At 36.4% G+C, this 16,024-nt stretch overlaps 1 protein-coding gene across 5 annotated transcripts in view; it reads right to left on the bottom strand.

The window, feature by feature from the left end:
- The window catches only part of CEP162 (centrosomal protein 162), a 44,398-nt gene that overhangs the window by 4,707 nt on the left and 23,667 nt on the right, over positions 1-16,024 (bottom strand). For all 5 annotated transcript variants that reach the window (XM_053974743.1, XM_053974746.1, XM_053974744.1 and 2 more), the window contains 12 exons: positions 14,332-14,474; positions 13,304-13,531; positions 12,519-12,653; positions 11,516-11,628; positions 10,626-10,731; positions 9,807-9,933; positions 8,741-8,904; positions 7,274-7,378; positions 6,017-6,241; positions 4,247-4,917; positions 3,293-3,434; positions 2,236-2,334 (listed from right to left, as the gene is read on the bottom strand). In XM_053974743.1, the coding sequence (XP_053830718.1) occupies positions 2,236-2,334; positions 3,293-3,434; positions 4,247-4,917; positions 6,017-6,241; positions 7,274-7,378; positions 8,741-8,904; positions 9,807-9,933; positions 10,626-10,731; positions 11,516-11,628; positions 12,519-12,653; positions 13,304-13,531; positions 14,332-14,474 (2,258 nt within the window). The remainder of the gene's footprint in view (positions 1-2,235; positions 2,335-3,292; positions 3,435-4,246; positions 4,918-6,016; positions 6,242-7,273; positions 7,379-8,740; positions 8,905-9,806; positions 9,934-10,625; positions 10,732-11,515; positions 11,629-12,518; positions 12,654-13,303; positions 13,532-14,331; positions 14,475-16,024) is intronic.

The following is a 16,024-nucleotide window of genomic DNA, read 5'->3' as shown; positions in this document are numbered from 1 at the left end:
CTTGATATTCCTTCATTTAACATCCAAAGTATCTTTTGGTCACTCTTAATGTGTGGAAGTAAATTAAAGTGAAAACTTTGACATCTTTATCCTTTATGATAGTCCTTAGCTTCCCTTAGCTAATATATATTATAACTATATATATATAATATAATAATAATATATATATATAAAATATTTGAGAGCTGCTACCCCTCTTCAAGCACTCAGTCATCCTTGCCTCTCTGCTGTGAATTTGGGTAGTTGGAAGCTTTGTGTCTTCATATGATGCTACAAATCTTACTGAGAAGTGACTCTGAGGCAGCTTACTATTATTCACACATTTCAAGGTGGTTTTCTAAAATTACAAGGCCTATGTCAGTATATTTTTGCCTGTCCATTCCTCCAGCAGTTTTGAACCTGTTTGTCAGAGGAGAAGTCTTAGTTTCAAAAGGTCTGTGCAACTGAGTGTCTGCTGCTTGGCTGCTAAGTTGCCCTACTGAAGGGAAGGGCTGATGTGTGGTCTCAAGTATGTAGTTAAATTAAAAATCATAGTGAAAAGATCTCACGAGGGAAAAAAAGCACAAGGAGAAAATAGGCTCTGTGCATTTTGCCAGTGACAGAACCACATCAAATACAATGCAGTGCTACATGCAAGCTGTTAAGGAAAGGAAGCACTCAGTTAATGGAAAACATCCATGAACAGCATTTCTGAGATTGGTATTCAAATAACAATCTTCCAAGAAGCCTCAGGAAAAGCTTTGCCTTTTTGGATGTACCACCATTTTAGACAGATGATTCAATCCTATTACCAGTGAGGTGCTGTCTCCTATCACTACTATTTCCATTTGCAGGTCTGGTTGTCTTCTTTTCTCAGCAAAACTTATTTAACCATTTAATGCCCAGGATGTATTTTAAAAGCAGCACAGAAGTTGTGGCTTTACATAGATATTTCCCTCTGTACAGTCTTGCAATGATTTCTGTAACAAAGACACTCCTTTACATTTTCTTAAATACCAGCACCTTGAAGTTGGCCTCTACCATGTGAGTCAGGTTGGATGATCACTCTCTTAACCCATCACTGTCAGTAATCTGTAAAGCAGTCATAGAGGAAGCAATAACATTTGTCTCATTGCACTCTTGCCCTGTTTTTCCTGGAAGAAGTATTTCATATACTGACACCACTGGAATGAAACAAACTTTGTAAGGAAAGCCAACATCTATATGAACCCAAAGTTTCAGCCTCTATTCTGCAAAAAGAACTTGTTTAATAGGACTTTTTTTTTCTCCCCCTAAAAACCCACAATTTTATACAAATACAGCACAACAGAGGTGGAATTTTGCTTGTGTCAGACAAATAACCAGATAAATCTGAGTTTAGTAAGATTAATCTTAATCACTTTTAATAACCCTTGCAAGTTAGAGTATTATCAAAATTAAGTTAAAATTAGTGATCTTCATACATCAAGGAGATGGTGAATGAAGCACAGGCACAATGCTGAGACAGGCTACATCCTCCTCCTGAACAGGAAATGGCAGCAAAGACTGGCACTACTTCAAGAACAACAAATGCACAGCCAGTGATTCTAAAAGCTTGAGCTAAAAGGTGGACAGCAATTTGATCCAACATTAGCCCAAATGAAAAGATAAGAACAAGTGTAAATTTTAGATTATTTGCTATTGATAGAAGTAGAAGATTAGAAAAAAAAAAAACCCTACATACTTCTCTCAAAACCCATTGAATTTCATAACTTTTATAGCTAACTCTCTCTTCTTAAGATACATTAAATTTCAGAGATAGCCTAGGAGAAAGCCAGGAATATAACTGCCTAAGTCAGTTTTATGGCAATGGAGGATGAAAAAAGAAAAGCTTTTGCAAACAGCAATCAAAAATCCTCTTAATTAAGAGGAATAAAGAAAAAGTCCTGTGTCTATTTATGACTACCCACCGTAATTCTCAGAGGATATGAAAACCTGGATTAACCTGCTGATCAAACTTCAAACAGATGTCAGACATTTAAAACAAAATAATTATGAAAATATTAACAACAAAAAAGGTCAGAATTCTGCATTCTGTTCTGTGTTATCCTGTTCACACTAGAAAAACTTTGCATTCTCAGGGATAATTGGTGTAGAAGCAACTGACAAAGATTTTGTTTCTAAGACTTATTTTACTATATATTATTTCAGGCTTGACATGAATTAGGATGAAAACTCTTGTTAGCCTAAGGTACCCCCATTGAAATTTAAATGTACCTCTTTTTGTAGGAGCTGCTCTCTTATCTGTGAGACGAAAAGAGCTTCTTGATGTCTCTCTCGTTCACCAAGTTGTTCTTGAAGATGTTTTATTAATATCTAAAAAAGGTTTAAAAATATTTTACCGTTAGCATACACACCCATGACAACATGTGAAAACCAATGCAGGAGAAGCACAGAAAAAAATAAGCAGCACTGAGAATGTTGGGGCTGTTCAGGCTGGAGAAGAGAAGGTTGTGTGGAAACCTCATAGCAACCTTCCAGTATCTGATGTGGCCTACAGGGAATCCAGAGAGACTCATCATCAGGAACTGTAGTGACAGCACAAGGAGTAATGGGTACAAACTGAAATCAGGGAAGGTTAGGTTAAATATTAGGAAGAAATTATTTTCTGTGAGGGTAATCAGACACTGGAACAGGCTGCCCAGGAAGGCTGTGGATGCCAAAAACCTGGCACTGTTCAAAGCCAGGCTGAATAAGGCCTTGAGCAACCTCTTCTAGTAGGAGGTGTCCCTGCCCATGGCAAGGGGGCTTGTGAGGTCCATTCCAACTCTTTAACATTCTATGGTTCTGTAATTGTAATGTAAGTGCAGGTGTAAGTGCTCTGTGCATTAACAACACTGCCTCCAACATGTGTGTGTGCATGGGCTGTTCAATAGCACACAGGTACATATGTACTATATGAAAACAAGCCTCAATCTTCAAGTTACTTTCCTTATTTTAAAATGTTCTTAAATAATCGGAATGAAACAGCTCTTTCTGCCTTTTAAACCATGTGTAAAATAGCCCAGAGAAGTGGTGGAATCGCCCTCCTTAGAGATACTCAAAAGCCACCTGGACATGGTCCTGGATGACCTTTGTGAGCAAAGCAGTTGGACAAGATGATCTTCAGAGGTCCCTTCCAACCTCAGCCATTCTGGGATTTTATGAATACTGTGGCACAGGATGATTTTTAAACCAATAGGTCCTACTCCAAAGAAAGTAAGTTTATAGTCATACAGAAAGAAGTAAGTTTAAGATATATCTATATGTAAGTAATGTATCTACTGTATCTTACCTCCTGTGTTGAAATTCTGTTCTTTAGCTCAGCTACTTTAGAAGTAGAATGCTCCTTTGCATGCTGGCAAACAAGCTTCTCGACTTCCCTCTGGTGGGAAGCTTTCAGAGATGCAATGTATTCTGCTGTGTCTTCCTGCATCCTGAACAGAGCAAGAGAAAAGTGAGATGCAGTAAAGCAGCTACAGACAGTTCTTCAAAAATGCAGCAGCTTCTCACTTGAACACACAAAATAACAAAAATGTTAAAGGCAGCGTATCTTGGACATTTCATAACAAAACCTTGCAAGACAGGATCACCATTACTTCTGTTGCTCTGAAAGGAGAGAAGGGTGGGAAACTTACAATGGTGGATATGTGTATCATCTAACTAGAGGTAGTTAGGATACAAAAAATTCAGTCAATCATCTTTGCTGGTTCCTCTTATTAAAACAGTGGCAAGAGAACACATGCTTTTTAATCATAATGCAGCTATCTTCTTTTAGGTATCTCTTTTAGAAAAGACATGCAATCTAAATTGCATGTAAATTTCTTCTACTTTGATTGTGAAGGGATGTAAGGGAGACTAGGTGAAGTATAAGGTTTCTACAGTTGGCCAAGTAAATTCCACTGAAAGCACACTCAGGTTTGAAGGAAAGAACATAGACCAAGTATTAATGCTATACAACACAGAGCATCTAAGATACGATGATTTACACTGAGATACTTTACTTAAAAGCATAAGAAATTGTAGTATTAATAAAAGCAGGTTTGCCTGTAGAAAGAACTGCGATAGTGCACTGCTTAAAAACCTCCCAAAGTAACAAAAAAAACCCCAAAACCCCCCCAAAGCCAGAAACAGTACAAATGAAGGTATAAGCAACCTTCACACGTGGCTGACATGTTAATGTGCTACTTCAATCCTATGTTTGCCAATGCTTTAAGAAGGTTTTTAAAGGAATATGTTGAGCATTTACCTTCGTACGTTACTTTCAGAATAAGCCAGTGCTGCTTGAGACTGCACCCGCTGCTGGCTCATTTCCAGGGACAGTTTCTCCAGCTCTGCTCTCAGATGTGCATTTTCTTGCAGAACTTCCAAGAGATGAGAATCAGAAAAGGAATGTGGTTGGTGTATTTTGTCATCATTGAAAATGCTTAGACGGGGTTCAGTGTTGTTGGAATTCCTTCCATCTGTTGCAGAGGTATTCTTTTTCAAGACCTCTGTAGAGTTCCCATTAGTGTTTGTTTTATTTCTCAAATTATCATCAGACAACATCACCATCCTTTCTTTTTGAAGTTTTTCTACAGTTTTTGTGAGGTCTTGTATTTCTCTATTTTTGGTGACCAGTTCTTCATTTAGTTTTAACAACCTGTCTTTTGTGCTACCTTGTTTCACCTTAGAGTCCATGGACTCTAAGTCTTTATTATCATTTTTACTTCTGAGTTTTAATTGGGAATTTTGACTTTTAAGATTTTCAATTTCTGTTTGGAGGTTTCCAACAGTGATCTGATGGGTCTTCTTTAGATTCTGAAGCTCCTGTTCAAGTTCTGCAGAAGTGACTTTATCACCATTCAGTTTTGGTGTTTCATTCATAAATTCATAGGCAAGTAGTTGCTCAAGCTCTGAAAGTCTTTGTTCATACTGTATCTAGGAGGGGAGTAGAAAGTAGTGACACAACAGCAGTTTCATAAGTGTACTGTTATTATTAGCTCTTCCTATTATTGTTTAAATTCTGTCTGCTGAAATCTTTCTTCTGAAGAAAGATTTCAGCAGACAGACTACAAATCAGGATTACTAACAAACTACTCAATCAGTTCAGAAATTAGTGAGTGAAATAATTAAGTCTGCTGTAAAACAGAATTACTCAAAAATTTACAACAAAATAATCTAATCACAATGGATGCAGTAACTATGGGATAGACAATTATATTGACAAGAAAATATTTCATTTTTATGTAATTGAGTTCTCTTCAGATGCTACCAATGTTAATTGTCATTATGTACTTGTTATATGTCAACTGGCAAACATTCATGTCACATGTTCAAAGTTGTACTTCACATTTTTCAAAACATCCTAATTTTTAACAGAACAGATCTTTCTTTTTATGCATTTATAAGTATGAAGACAGAAGTATGAATTCAGAAAGACACAGAATCTTTCCTCCTAATAAGCTGAGGGAAACCTAACCTTCTTAATAGCTTGGCCTTTGAGGAAAGTATCATGAGCAGCTCATGGAGAAAAGGTGGAACAACTGGCCAATGCTTTCCTGTCTTGCTCATTAAGCACTTGTGCAGTTCACCTTTTCCCTGAAGTAAATTGCCAGACTTCCATGCTTCCTAACCTGAGTCTTTAGGCTCACTGTCATGTAATTTTTGGACAGTATGTTTAGTAGTTGCCAATGTTCCCTGCAGAAATGCTGTCAGCAGACCTTTGAGATAACAGTCTTTGGTACAATAAGGAATTAGAGAAGCAGCTGCTCTGACCCACAGGGTGAAAACCACTTACCTTAATTGTAAGAATTAAATTATTATGCCTTGAGAACATGTCCTCTGTGTTTCAATACTACCCTAGCAATTTCAATGCTATTGTTATCTTAGGTGCTGAAGGTACTGAAATTCCAATTCTGAATTCTTTGAGTAATTTTCTTCCTTTGAATGTGGTCTTTGCCTTCAGTTTTAACCACTACCCTCTGTTAGACTTAGCTGCCTTGTGACTTACTTACAAAGTAGACTACTCAACTTTTACCTTTATTTTTTGAAACTGTTGTTCCATGGCACGAAGGCTTTTCTTAGCTTCATCATCTTTACCTTCAAGTTCTGTTTCTAATTTCTTTATTCTTCTCTCCAAAAATTCAACTGTGTTTGTTTTAGCTGAAAGATCATTCGTTTTCTCAGCAGCAGCAGCAGCAAAAATCAAAGCAGGCAAAGAATTTGGATACCTTCTTTTTAGAATTCCTTCCATTTCTCTGATCTATTCATAAGAAAAATAAGTCAAAGGTCAAAAAAAAAAGTTCTAATGAAAAGGAAATAGAAATAAAGTGATAGAATGTTAACAAATTTCATTCCCTTAAGGTGAAAGAATGAAAACTATAGATGCATATATTGAGAATTATTTTATATTTCTCCCATTTATTTTTTTTTTTACAGAAAAGACTCGTCATCTCTTACTGACTAACTTACATATGATCTTAAACAAAATATTGCTCTGGTTCAGATTACCTTATGTAAACAGACTAAAGAAAGTCAAAAAAAGGGATTTGACTATGGCTCTTAATGCTGTGAATATGTTTTTTTTCTGGATTTGCATTCACATTCTACTTTTCCAAATGTTAAAGGTATTTAATAGATATTTCATTTCATATTTCATATAACAGATTATATGCCTTTTATTTTGTAATCTGCAATAATGTAAAACTAACACTTTGCACCCAACATTAATAAGTCCCTCTCTTATCTATGGATAAGATATCCATATCAGAATTCTGCAAAGGTTCTTGCCACATCCCTAACTAATGCAACTGCCATCTCCTAAAATTCAGGAAGGCCCACTTCCACTTGATATTTCTTTAGTAGAAACATGGATTTTAAGGTCTCCACTCCCCCAGTTTTCATGAATCTTGTAGGAATCCAATAGAATTTAAACCCCTACTCTTGAATCAACTTGGCTGAAATTCGTCATACTGTTAAGAAATTACTGAACATGGACAGGAGTGTTAGAAGATAAACAGCAAGCTTTGGCTTTTGCCCTCTTGCCCCTTTTAAAGAAACTCTAAACAGTTATTTTAGAAGATTTTAAAAGGGATATCAGCTTGTTAAAATATAGTAGCAAGAAGAGCTCTTCAAAGAAAATAATTGCAGCTTTTTGTGTTTATGAGTGTCCAATAACACAAGCTACTTTATCACAGAACTTCATGCTATGCTTTATCCTTGTGAAAGCACTGTGGTTTTAAGAGATCTTATCTGAAACACAGGTTAAATGAAAGACAGTTATTTCATTGCATACTTGTCGCTCAAGATCCTGAATTCTTTTAGCATCCGCTGCTCTGTCTCGCAAACGTTTCTTCTGTTGCACACACTGATCTCCTGCTTCAGCTCTGAGCTTCTCAACCTGTCAAATTTATGAGAAAACAAATTGAAATATGTATTGGGAGCCACTGTCCTGTAGTACAAAAGCATTTCAAACACACACAATATAATGGAAGTATGCTGCCACTTAAAAACTCGTAATGGAAATATCTGTACTAAATGATTCTTCAGACTCTAAACCCACATGACAGCTTCCTTCTCCAAAGCAACTGAAATTAAATATGGAAATCTAAAAGAAAATGTCAGCTCTGGGACACTCTTGTCTTTATACCAGTAATACTGTTTCTTTCATACTGCCAGTATGTAGGCTAGATTAGTAAGCTAAAAGTCATATAAAGTGCTACAGTGCATTTCATTATTTCAGGATGAGTTTAAGGAATGCTTTGCCATTTGCAATGCTACACTATGCGATGAGATATAGAAAGAGCCAAAAGGCAATTTCTGTTGTGCCTAAATAAAAGCTGTGTTCAGGGGAAGGACCTGGATAACTCATGTTCCTGCACTCCTGTGATGCCTCAAAGCTATGCCACTCAAATTTGAAATTCCTACCTTTATTAGCCACTATGATCTCTGTTCAGGGATATTATATCCTGGATATTTAAAAACATTCCTATCTTGAATTCTCTCCCAGGTTAGTAATATAACCAAGTCATGCTAAGTTATGCTTTTATTCCAGCATTTTATAGTTTGACTGATTTGATTATTTCTAGGCACCAGAATTTTTAGACACCAGTCCAGCCCAAAGAAAATGCCAATAAAAATATTTTCTTTCACAGGGATGACATCTTGATCAAAGTTTCATATGGTGGTACCTGTCCCTGGCTGCTCCTTCAGAAGCACCTCCTTTCCTCTGCGATCTCTCTAATAAAAGATTCCAAGATCAGTTACATTTTAGCACTGTTAAAACATTTGCTTTGTGTGAATCCTATGTCCAATGTACTGACAAGCAGACAATGCAAATCTCACCAGTATTCAAGATTCATCTATTAGTTTTGTTTTAGATTTCAAGTGTTTTGGATTTTTCCTCCCTACTACAGTAACCAGGGAGTTTTTCCTAAGAAAGAATTTAGAACTGGTACTTAAGAGAAAAAAAATGTGTTGCCTAAGTTACTGTGGAGAAAAAGAAGGAAAAGAGAATGAGAAGAAGGGTGCTCCTGGTTGTTAACATAATAATATACTTCTTTCCCTTAGGTCAAGAAATTTGAAGGTTTTAGGGAAGCATGTTACTTCTGTTCCCAGAAGCATGGGCAAAATGTCCAATAGAACCAATCTGATATACAAAAAAAAGGGATTATTATGCAGGAAATAATTACATACACTCATCACTGGAAAAAAAAACCCAATTTTCAGTTCCAACTTCTTAGATAAAGCTAGATATTATCACCTCTAGTCTCAGTTTCTCAATTTCTTCTCTTGCATCTTTAAGACGGGCTGCATCTTTATCCAGAAGATCTTGATTTTCTGCATACCACTGAAGTCTTTTTTTTAAATTAGTAATTTCCTGTTTGTATGATTCTTCCATAACTTTAAATTCATAAGACTTCTCACCTACAAGAATAAAACATTCTTAGAATTGTATTATTAGTAATTATGTATTGAAGGAGTAATTAGTCAACACTGTCTTCCTCAGCATATTTCATCTATCTACCATTTTGACAACACTGTTGCTGAAGTAGTTTTAAAACCAGATCCTAATTGGGATTTTAAAAGCACCAGTATTTGTAAAAACCCTTTTATTTTTCCCATACATAGCACTACTCAATGGCTTACAGGTCACCATAGAAAGTATTCAAAAGAGAATCTCAGGGAGATCTATTCTTGATTATGCTCTAGTAAACAGACTTTTAGCATCAAGATGAATGACAACATAGAATATATGCTTTGATGGTTATTGATCATAATCCTCCCATTTAGGGATCAAGCATTTTCAGAAGAGACATGGAGGTAAATATTACTGCACTTATCATTTGTGATGCCTGACACTGCAAATGAGAGTCCAATTTTGAGACCTCTCTCATTAATTCAAACTGGAAAAAGCTCTGATGAGAATGCTGAAAAAAGTCCCAAGGTGTAAGTTATAGGTAAAAAATGGGCAAGAACTAAATAGGAGACTAAGATGTAACACAGTAAATATTTTCTTATGAACAGAGTTGTCACATAATTGAAATAATCTTTTTTCCATGTCCAGTGAAAGACTGGCAAGAAATCAAAGTTAACAGGTCACAACAAAGGGTTTGGTTGGATACAGGAAGAAACTTTCTAACAGAGTACCAAAAGTACTGCAGCATGCCCTTCACTGTATGCTTTTGTTAGAAGTTCAGACAATATCTGTAAATGGTCTAGATGCATTTTGCTAAGTAATATTTTAATAAGAAACAAGTTTTTGTTACATATTTATTTACTGAAATGCAAAGTAAGCAAAATTATTCAACAAAATGAAGGTGCTTTACTTGATGCAGATGCAATCTGGACTTTGGCTAAATCTCTCTCTTTCCTGGCTTGTACCAAGTCTACCTCAAGAGCTTGCTTATCTTGTTTTAGACGTCTTATCTCTTCTTGTAATTTAGCTTCTTCTTTCTGGGTTTTAGAGAAAACAGTAAAACATGAAAAACTAAACACATAATATCACACAAAACCCCTGAGCATGCCTTTTCATCATACAAAGATTAAATCACCATAGTTACATCTGACCACAGCAACAATAAGGTATTTCAATTTTGGTATTATTGTCAGGCCCTGCAATAGCAGAGCATAGGAAAACATAAGCTAAACATTTTAAAAAACCCTAAACCCCAGATTTTTTAAGGCTTAATTAACTGTCAAAGAAGTAGAAAACCTCTGCCTTTTGAGAGGGTCAGTAAAGAAAATGGCTTGACTTGTTTCTGAGACTGAAGACTGTAGGTTAAATGGACAGATGTATTGTCAAACAGTTCTCCCTACTACATTCTACTTCTTGCCATTTTCTGCAGGCAGTCTCTCTTTTTGCTGCACATGTACACTAGCAAACTTCAAGACCAAGTAGGAGAAAAGGTCTTGGTGCCAGAGCCACCTCTAGAGATGGAGGCCCTTGGTCCTAGGTATGCACAGGTACAGCAAAAATCAACTAGGGGGCTGAGATTTTGGGAGCAGCCAGTAAACAGACTGAGTGCATGGTGTATGTAGGTATGTTACTGCTAGCGAGCTCCTCCTGTTTCCAATGGTATTATTTGTATTTGTGTGCTACATGCAAAGGCACCACTCTGTTATTTTAAGGCTTGGTATATACCTACCTGTGCTGCTCGAAGCTCTGAAATCAATTCTGTGAAACTCTGATTTCTGGCTGGTTCAGAATCCTGCATGCCTCGTGACTGGTTGTTAATCTTCTCTATCTTTTCTCTAAACAGCAACAGCAAAAGCAGTTATGCAATGTGGTGACTCAGCATACTATCAGTGGCTACTGAAAAACAAACACAACCCCTTGCCCCCCAAATTGTACCACAAAGTCAATCTGTGCAGGTTCAAAACAAAAAGAGAAGCAAATATGCACAACATTTATACACAAACAAAATTCACTGTAAGGTGAAGTCTTCTCACCTCGCATGAACTAGTTTATTTGGACTACACAAGGGAAGGAAATAGAAATCTACCCTGCATCAGTGGAACTCATTTACAGGCCTCTCCAAAGCAAAGATCTGTAGATTAGGAGTACACACAATTGCTAGGTTGTTTTTCCTCATTACTAGCACAGGATGCAAGTCTCACAGGACCTACGATGCAGTGAATAGAATTGTTTCTCCACTAGCAGAACCTCTTGTGCCCCCTGATCTACTGTGTATTTTACAACAGCATCAAAACATCTTAACAACATCAGCAGAGCCATAATATCACAACAAGCACAGCATAATGTATTAAGCATTCTGATATGAATAAGAACATTGAAGTATTTCCCAAGTGGAAGTCTCTAGTCTTCCCACGGGTTTGCAACACCATCAAGAAAGCAAAGAATTAAGTGTTCATAATCAACACAAATCAATTCTCAAAAGAAGAAACAAGACCACAAACCTTAGAAACACTAGAAAACATGCAACTGATAGACTCTGCAATGGTTCTTCATTAAAAAACCCCCAATAAACAGCAGAAAATTCTAGAGATTTTAGGTCAGATATGTAAATGAGCCTACCTTAACTGTATTAATTCAGACTTTAAGCACTGATTCTCCTTAAACATTCGTTCCTCGTTTTTTTTGTTTTGGATTTGTAGCTCTTTCATTTGTTTGTATAACCTCTCATTTTCCTAAGTTGAGACAGACCAAGTTAGAGAATGTTCACAGATTACTGTTTTCTTCAGTTATAAAACAATTTTCTATGAATCACATAGTTTCCCTGCTGAAACAGTGGAAGAAGACTCTAAATATTTCATTACTGAGCTTTTACTTTCATTATCTACAATCTCATCCAAGTGTCTGCTCACTCTACAGGAAGGAGCTAAGACAGATCCTCCACAAACTATCCCAACTATATTCTAAAAATGTGTTCAGGGTGAGTGCTGATAGATCAGAGCTCAGCCTGCCCATGCTCCAGTCCTGGGGATACAAATCATTGTTTAGGATGCTCACAGCCATATTGGAAAGACATTGTGTTTATATCAAGGAATTATGCTGAGCATCAGCTGGAAGCTGGTTGGGCTACCTACTGGATCCTGCAGCTGCAAGTATTCAAAAGGATTATTAAGCTTGAATTATCTATTTCTCCACTTGACTAAGTAATACAAATCAGGCACACTAATAAGGTTACCTTGAAGTCTGCTGCTCAGATCTTGAGAAAAACATTTTAAAAACCAAAATTTTTCAGATTTCAAATGCTGCTTAAACACACTAATTTTCAGCAACATTTGGGCAAAACGTTTGTGATTCTTCATTGACCATAAAGTATTTTCCCAGTTCTCAATTGAAAAGTTACTGATTTTTACAATTTAGAACATTTACATGGAACTGTGGAAAAACTTAGTCCAAACTAGATGTGTGAAAGACTTTTTAAACCTGCAATATGTTTGTCCTTCACATCCAAATTCCATCCACTTTTTAGAAAACAAGATACCTGTTTTCAACAGAAAAGTAGTAATCATTAAACAATTTTGTTTCTGAAACTGGATAGAACACAGCTGAACATGACATGTGGTGTTACCTGTTGATAACCTTGAATAATGACTTCTTGATCTTCAATCTCTTTTTGTATTTGAGCCAGTTTTTCCTCAGTTATAGGAACTGTTGCTGCATGGGTCCACCTCTTTTCTTGGGTAATCTCTTCCATACTTCTTAGCTTTCAGAAAAAGACACATGAACAATAAGAAAGTTTTGTTAGCAACGTGGAATTTTCTACAAGACTACAAAAATAGGTCCAATCTCTTCATTATGGTATGAGAGCCAACCAATGAATGACTCCAGTTTACTAGAGTTTTAAAGAAGCATTATGAAACAGGGAAAAGGTATAAAATGTTTGGGAAAAGCTAGAAGTTTTTGTTCTTATGTGTCTAGACAGGAGGGTATGTTATGATGCAGGGAGTTATCCGCAACAAGGGTATAGTGGAATAACTCTGGGAATATCTCATACAGACAAAACACAACATTGAAAAATGCATCAAGAACTATAAACAATATCTCAGCATATAGTACTTATCTATAACAAGTGGTATCTGTGAGAGTAAAGTAAATCTTTGCATAAACTTGCTGCAGGACTCTCAAAACAGCAAAGTAAGGGAACTCAGGATAACATGGTTTATCTCCAGGAAAAAAGAAATCATGTCTTGCAGGCAATAAATGTAACAGCAGCTATGCATTTATAAAGTTGCAGTGTCTGTGGAAATTTGGATTTTCTGCTCATCAACACCTCATCTAAAGTAACATTGATTCAATATTCAGAAGCAATGTTTCTTCTCTTCTATTGGCACAGGATACAAGATGATAAAGTACCTTACTCTGAAGAACATAATTTTCCTGACCCAGACAGGAAAGCTCCTTTTCATGTTGTGTTTTCAGTTCTGCTACCTTGGCCTCCATCTCGTTCTCCTTTTGTGAAAGCTTGCTGGCCAGCTGCTGAATCAAATCCCGAGCTCTGTTCAGGTCCTCCTCTGCTGCTTGTACTCGTTTTAACAAATACAGCTCTCTATCACAGCTTTTGAAAGGGGAAAATGGTAAGTCCTAGGGTAGAAAATTCAGGGAAACATTACACTGAGCTGTTTGTTTACCAGAACTCTGCTCATCAGTTTTATTTAACTGGCTTGTCTGGCTCTCAGCAACAATACAAGACACTTAAAAAACAACCCAAAATACAACCCCTCCCAACACTTTAATAGCAAAACATCCTCTATTCATTTTAATGTGTGACCTTCTCATTTGCAAAATATATATGAGGAAAACAAGACAAAAAATCCAAAAAGAAACAAATGCATCTCATATGACAGCCACTACATTGCTACCAGAATTATTATATTATGCATCTTACTTTTAGAAAAACAGCAATGCTTTATGTATTTAATGAATAGCTTTTTTATGCAGTAGATAAGGGAGAAGGAAAAACCATTATGGTACTGTAAAATCAGTCCTCTTGGAGAAGTCAGAAGATACTATTAAATATTTAATGCAATGCAAATAGGAAAAATCCCTGAACAGTAGTACTGTTAAAACATTCATAGCAGAATATTTTAAGTAGAAGTTCTATTTAAGCTTCTTTTACAATGAAACAGTAATTTTTAGAATTTAATACGTGACTTTAATTATATAGAACCACCAAAGCAACAGCACTATCGAAGCTACTGAAAAGCAGTATAATTATATCTGCATATTTTAAAAGCAAAAAGTAGTATTTGACCAAAGGGAAGTCTTCATTCACTATTTCAGTATTTGCCAACCTTGTGATAATTGTTAAAAGCCTTGAAAAAATAGGCTTGCAAACCAAGTTGTACATGCTATAATTAGGAGCATCACTGGTTATTACTCACATGATGATATTGCCTGTTATAATCCACAGCCTGGTGTCCAAGATTACTAACAACTGATTGGCCAGACAAAACTCTGTTAATGCTTCCCTCCAAAGTTGGTTCATTTGCTGCAGATCTTATTATCCTAGTAGCAAATAAGGCTTCTTCATTTTGGCAGAAAGTAAAACAGAACAAATTAAATTCAGAATTTTATGTCCTTTAAGAAAAATATGTAAGAAAAATATGTATGAATGTGATCCAACCTTTATATACCTGTAGGTATATAAAGTATTTCTACAACCTGAATTTTGAATCAAATATAGAAACTTGAGAACAATGATATACTATGGAAAAACTGGAAGGGTTTGATTTTTTTTTCAGTAAGGAACTGATGACAAGACAAAACAAAACCCAAGGGAACAACTGAAACAAGCAGCTGGATAGTAAATCCTGCACGAAACAAGGTTAACCTCACTCCTCCACTTCAGAAGTGGCCAGTTATCTAAGTATACATAAACACAAAATATTTCAAGCTATGGGGAAGATAAGACACAGCAATTTTCAAAATAGACTTTGGAATGCAGACAGTACAGAAAGAAATGCAACATTTATTTGTTGCATCAAATAACAACTTGACTGGAGTAAGAAATCAGGAAAGATCCCTCTAGAGTCACTAACATACATGGAACTGTTCACATCTCAGTCTTCTTAGAGTAACTACAACTGCCATTTCAACTGCTCCTGCTTAGGAATGTTACACCTGAAAAAAACCCTCACCAGACAATGATGCTTTTCCAAATTTCGTGCCTTTTTAGTGCCACACACCCCTCAGAAATGTGCTCCCTTAGCACTGATGACTTGGCAATTGTTTGATTCAATGCTATTCTCCTCCTAGCTATAGAAGAGGCCCCTGCAGAATGCAGGTGAGATTAATTTCTGAAATCATGTAAAATTAATTGCTGAAATCACGGTTATCGCTAGAGAGGGAAGAGCAAGTTTGAATGAAGCCTGTGGCCTTATTTTCTCAGTACTTGTCATTCACTTTACCACCTTCACCAGGCTGTAAAACCTCTTCCTCAGGGACAGATACATTAATGTACTGAGGAACTGAGGTCCTTCAGTTCAACAGCTGCCACTGAAGCACCTCCCTAAGATAGGTAACATAATCCTAAACTGCTTTTCCTGACACTACCTGCAGGGTTTTTAAAAGCACTACATGCTGGAAGTGCACTGAAGCCCGGGTACCTGTAGAGTTACTTGCTCATCATCCTCAGGGATAGCAAACACTGTCTGCAAAGACACTAAGCTGAATTAGCTCATGAAACTTTTCAGGCTTCACCCCAAAATAAAAAGGTTCAGTCCTTTATTTGCAACCCAGCTTTCACAGGATTACGCTGGTATTCTCCTTTCCACAGTGTTTCCAAGAGACATGAACAGAAAATAGGACTTCCTTTTTAGTACTTCTTTTGTACTCTAGGAAAGCAAAGATCAAAAGAAGAAGCTGAGAACAGTAATTCAGCCTCGAACATACAAATTAGTGAGTCAGCAAATCTTTGCATTTACTGTAATGAAAAATGTCAACTTTTAGATGTTAATTTTTGAACACCAGCTTTTTTTTACTCTTTCAGTCCTACTGATGAACAATAGATAAGTCTCATAGTGGTGGTAAATGTGAGTGGATATGAAGCAAGACTAAGAAGATCCATATCAAAGT

The sequence above is a fragment of the Vidua macroura genome, chromosome 3 (assembly GCF_024509145.1).
Source record: "Vidua macroura isolate BioBank_ID:100142 chromosome 3, ASM2450914v1, whole genome shotgun sequence".
Taxonomy (NCBI): Eukaryota; Metazoa; Chordata; class Aves; order Passeriformes; family Viduidae; genus Vidua; species Vidua macroura.
Note: the sequence above shows the minus strand (reverse complement) of the source record. Positions and strands in the feature narration are given on the sequence as shown.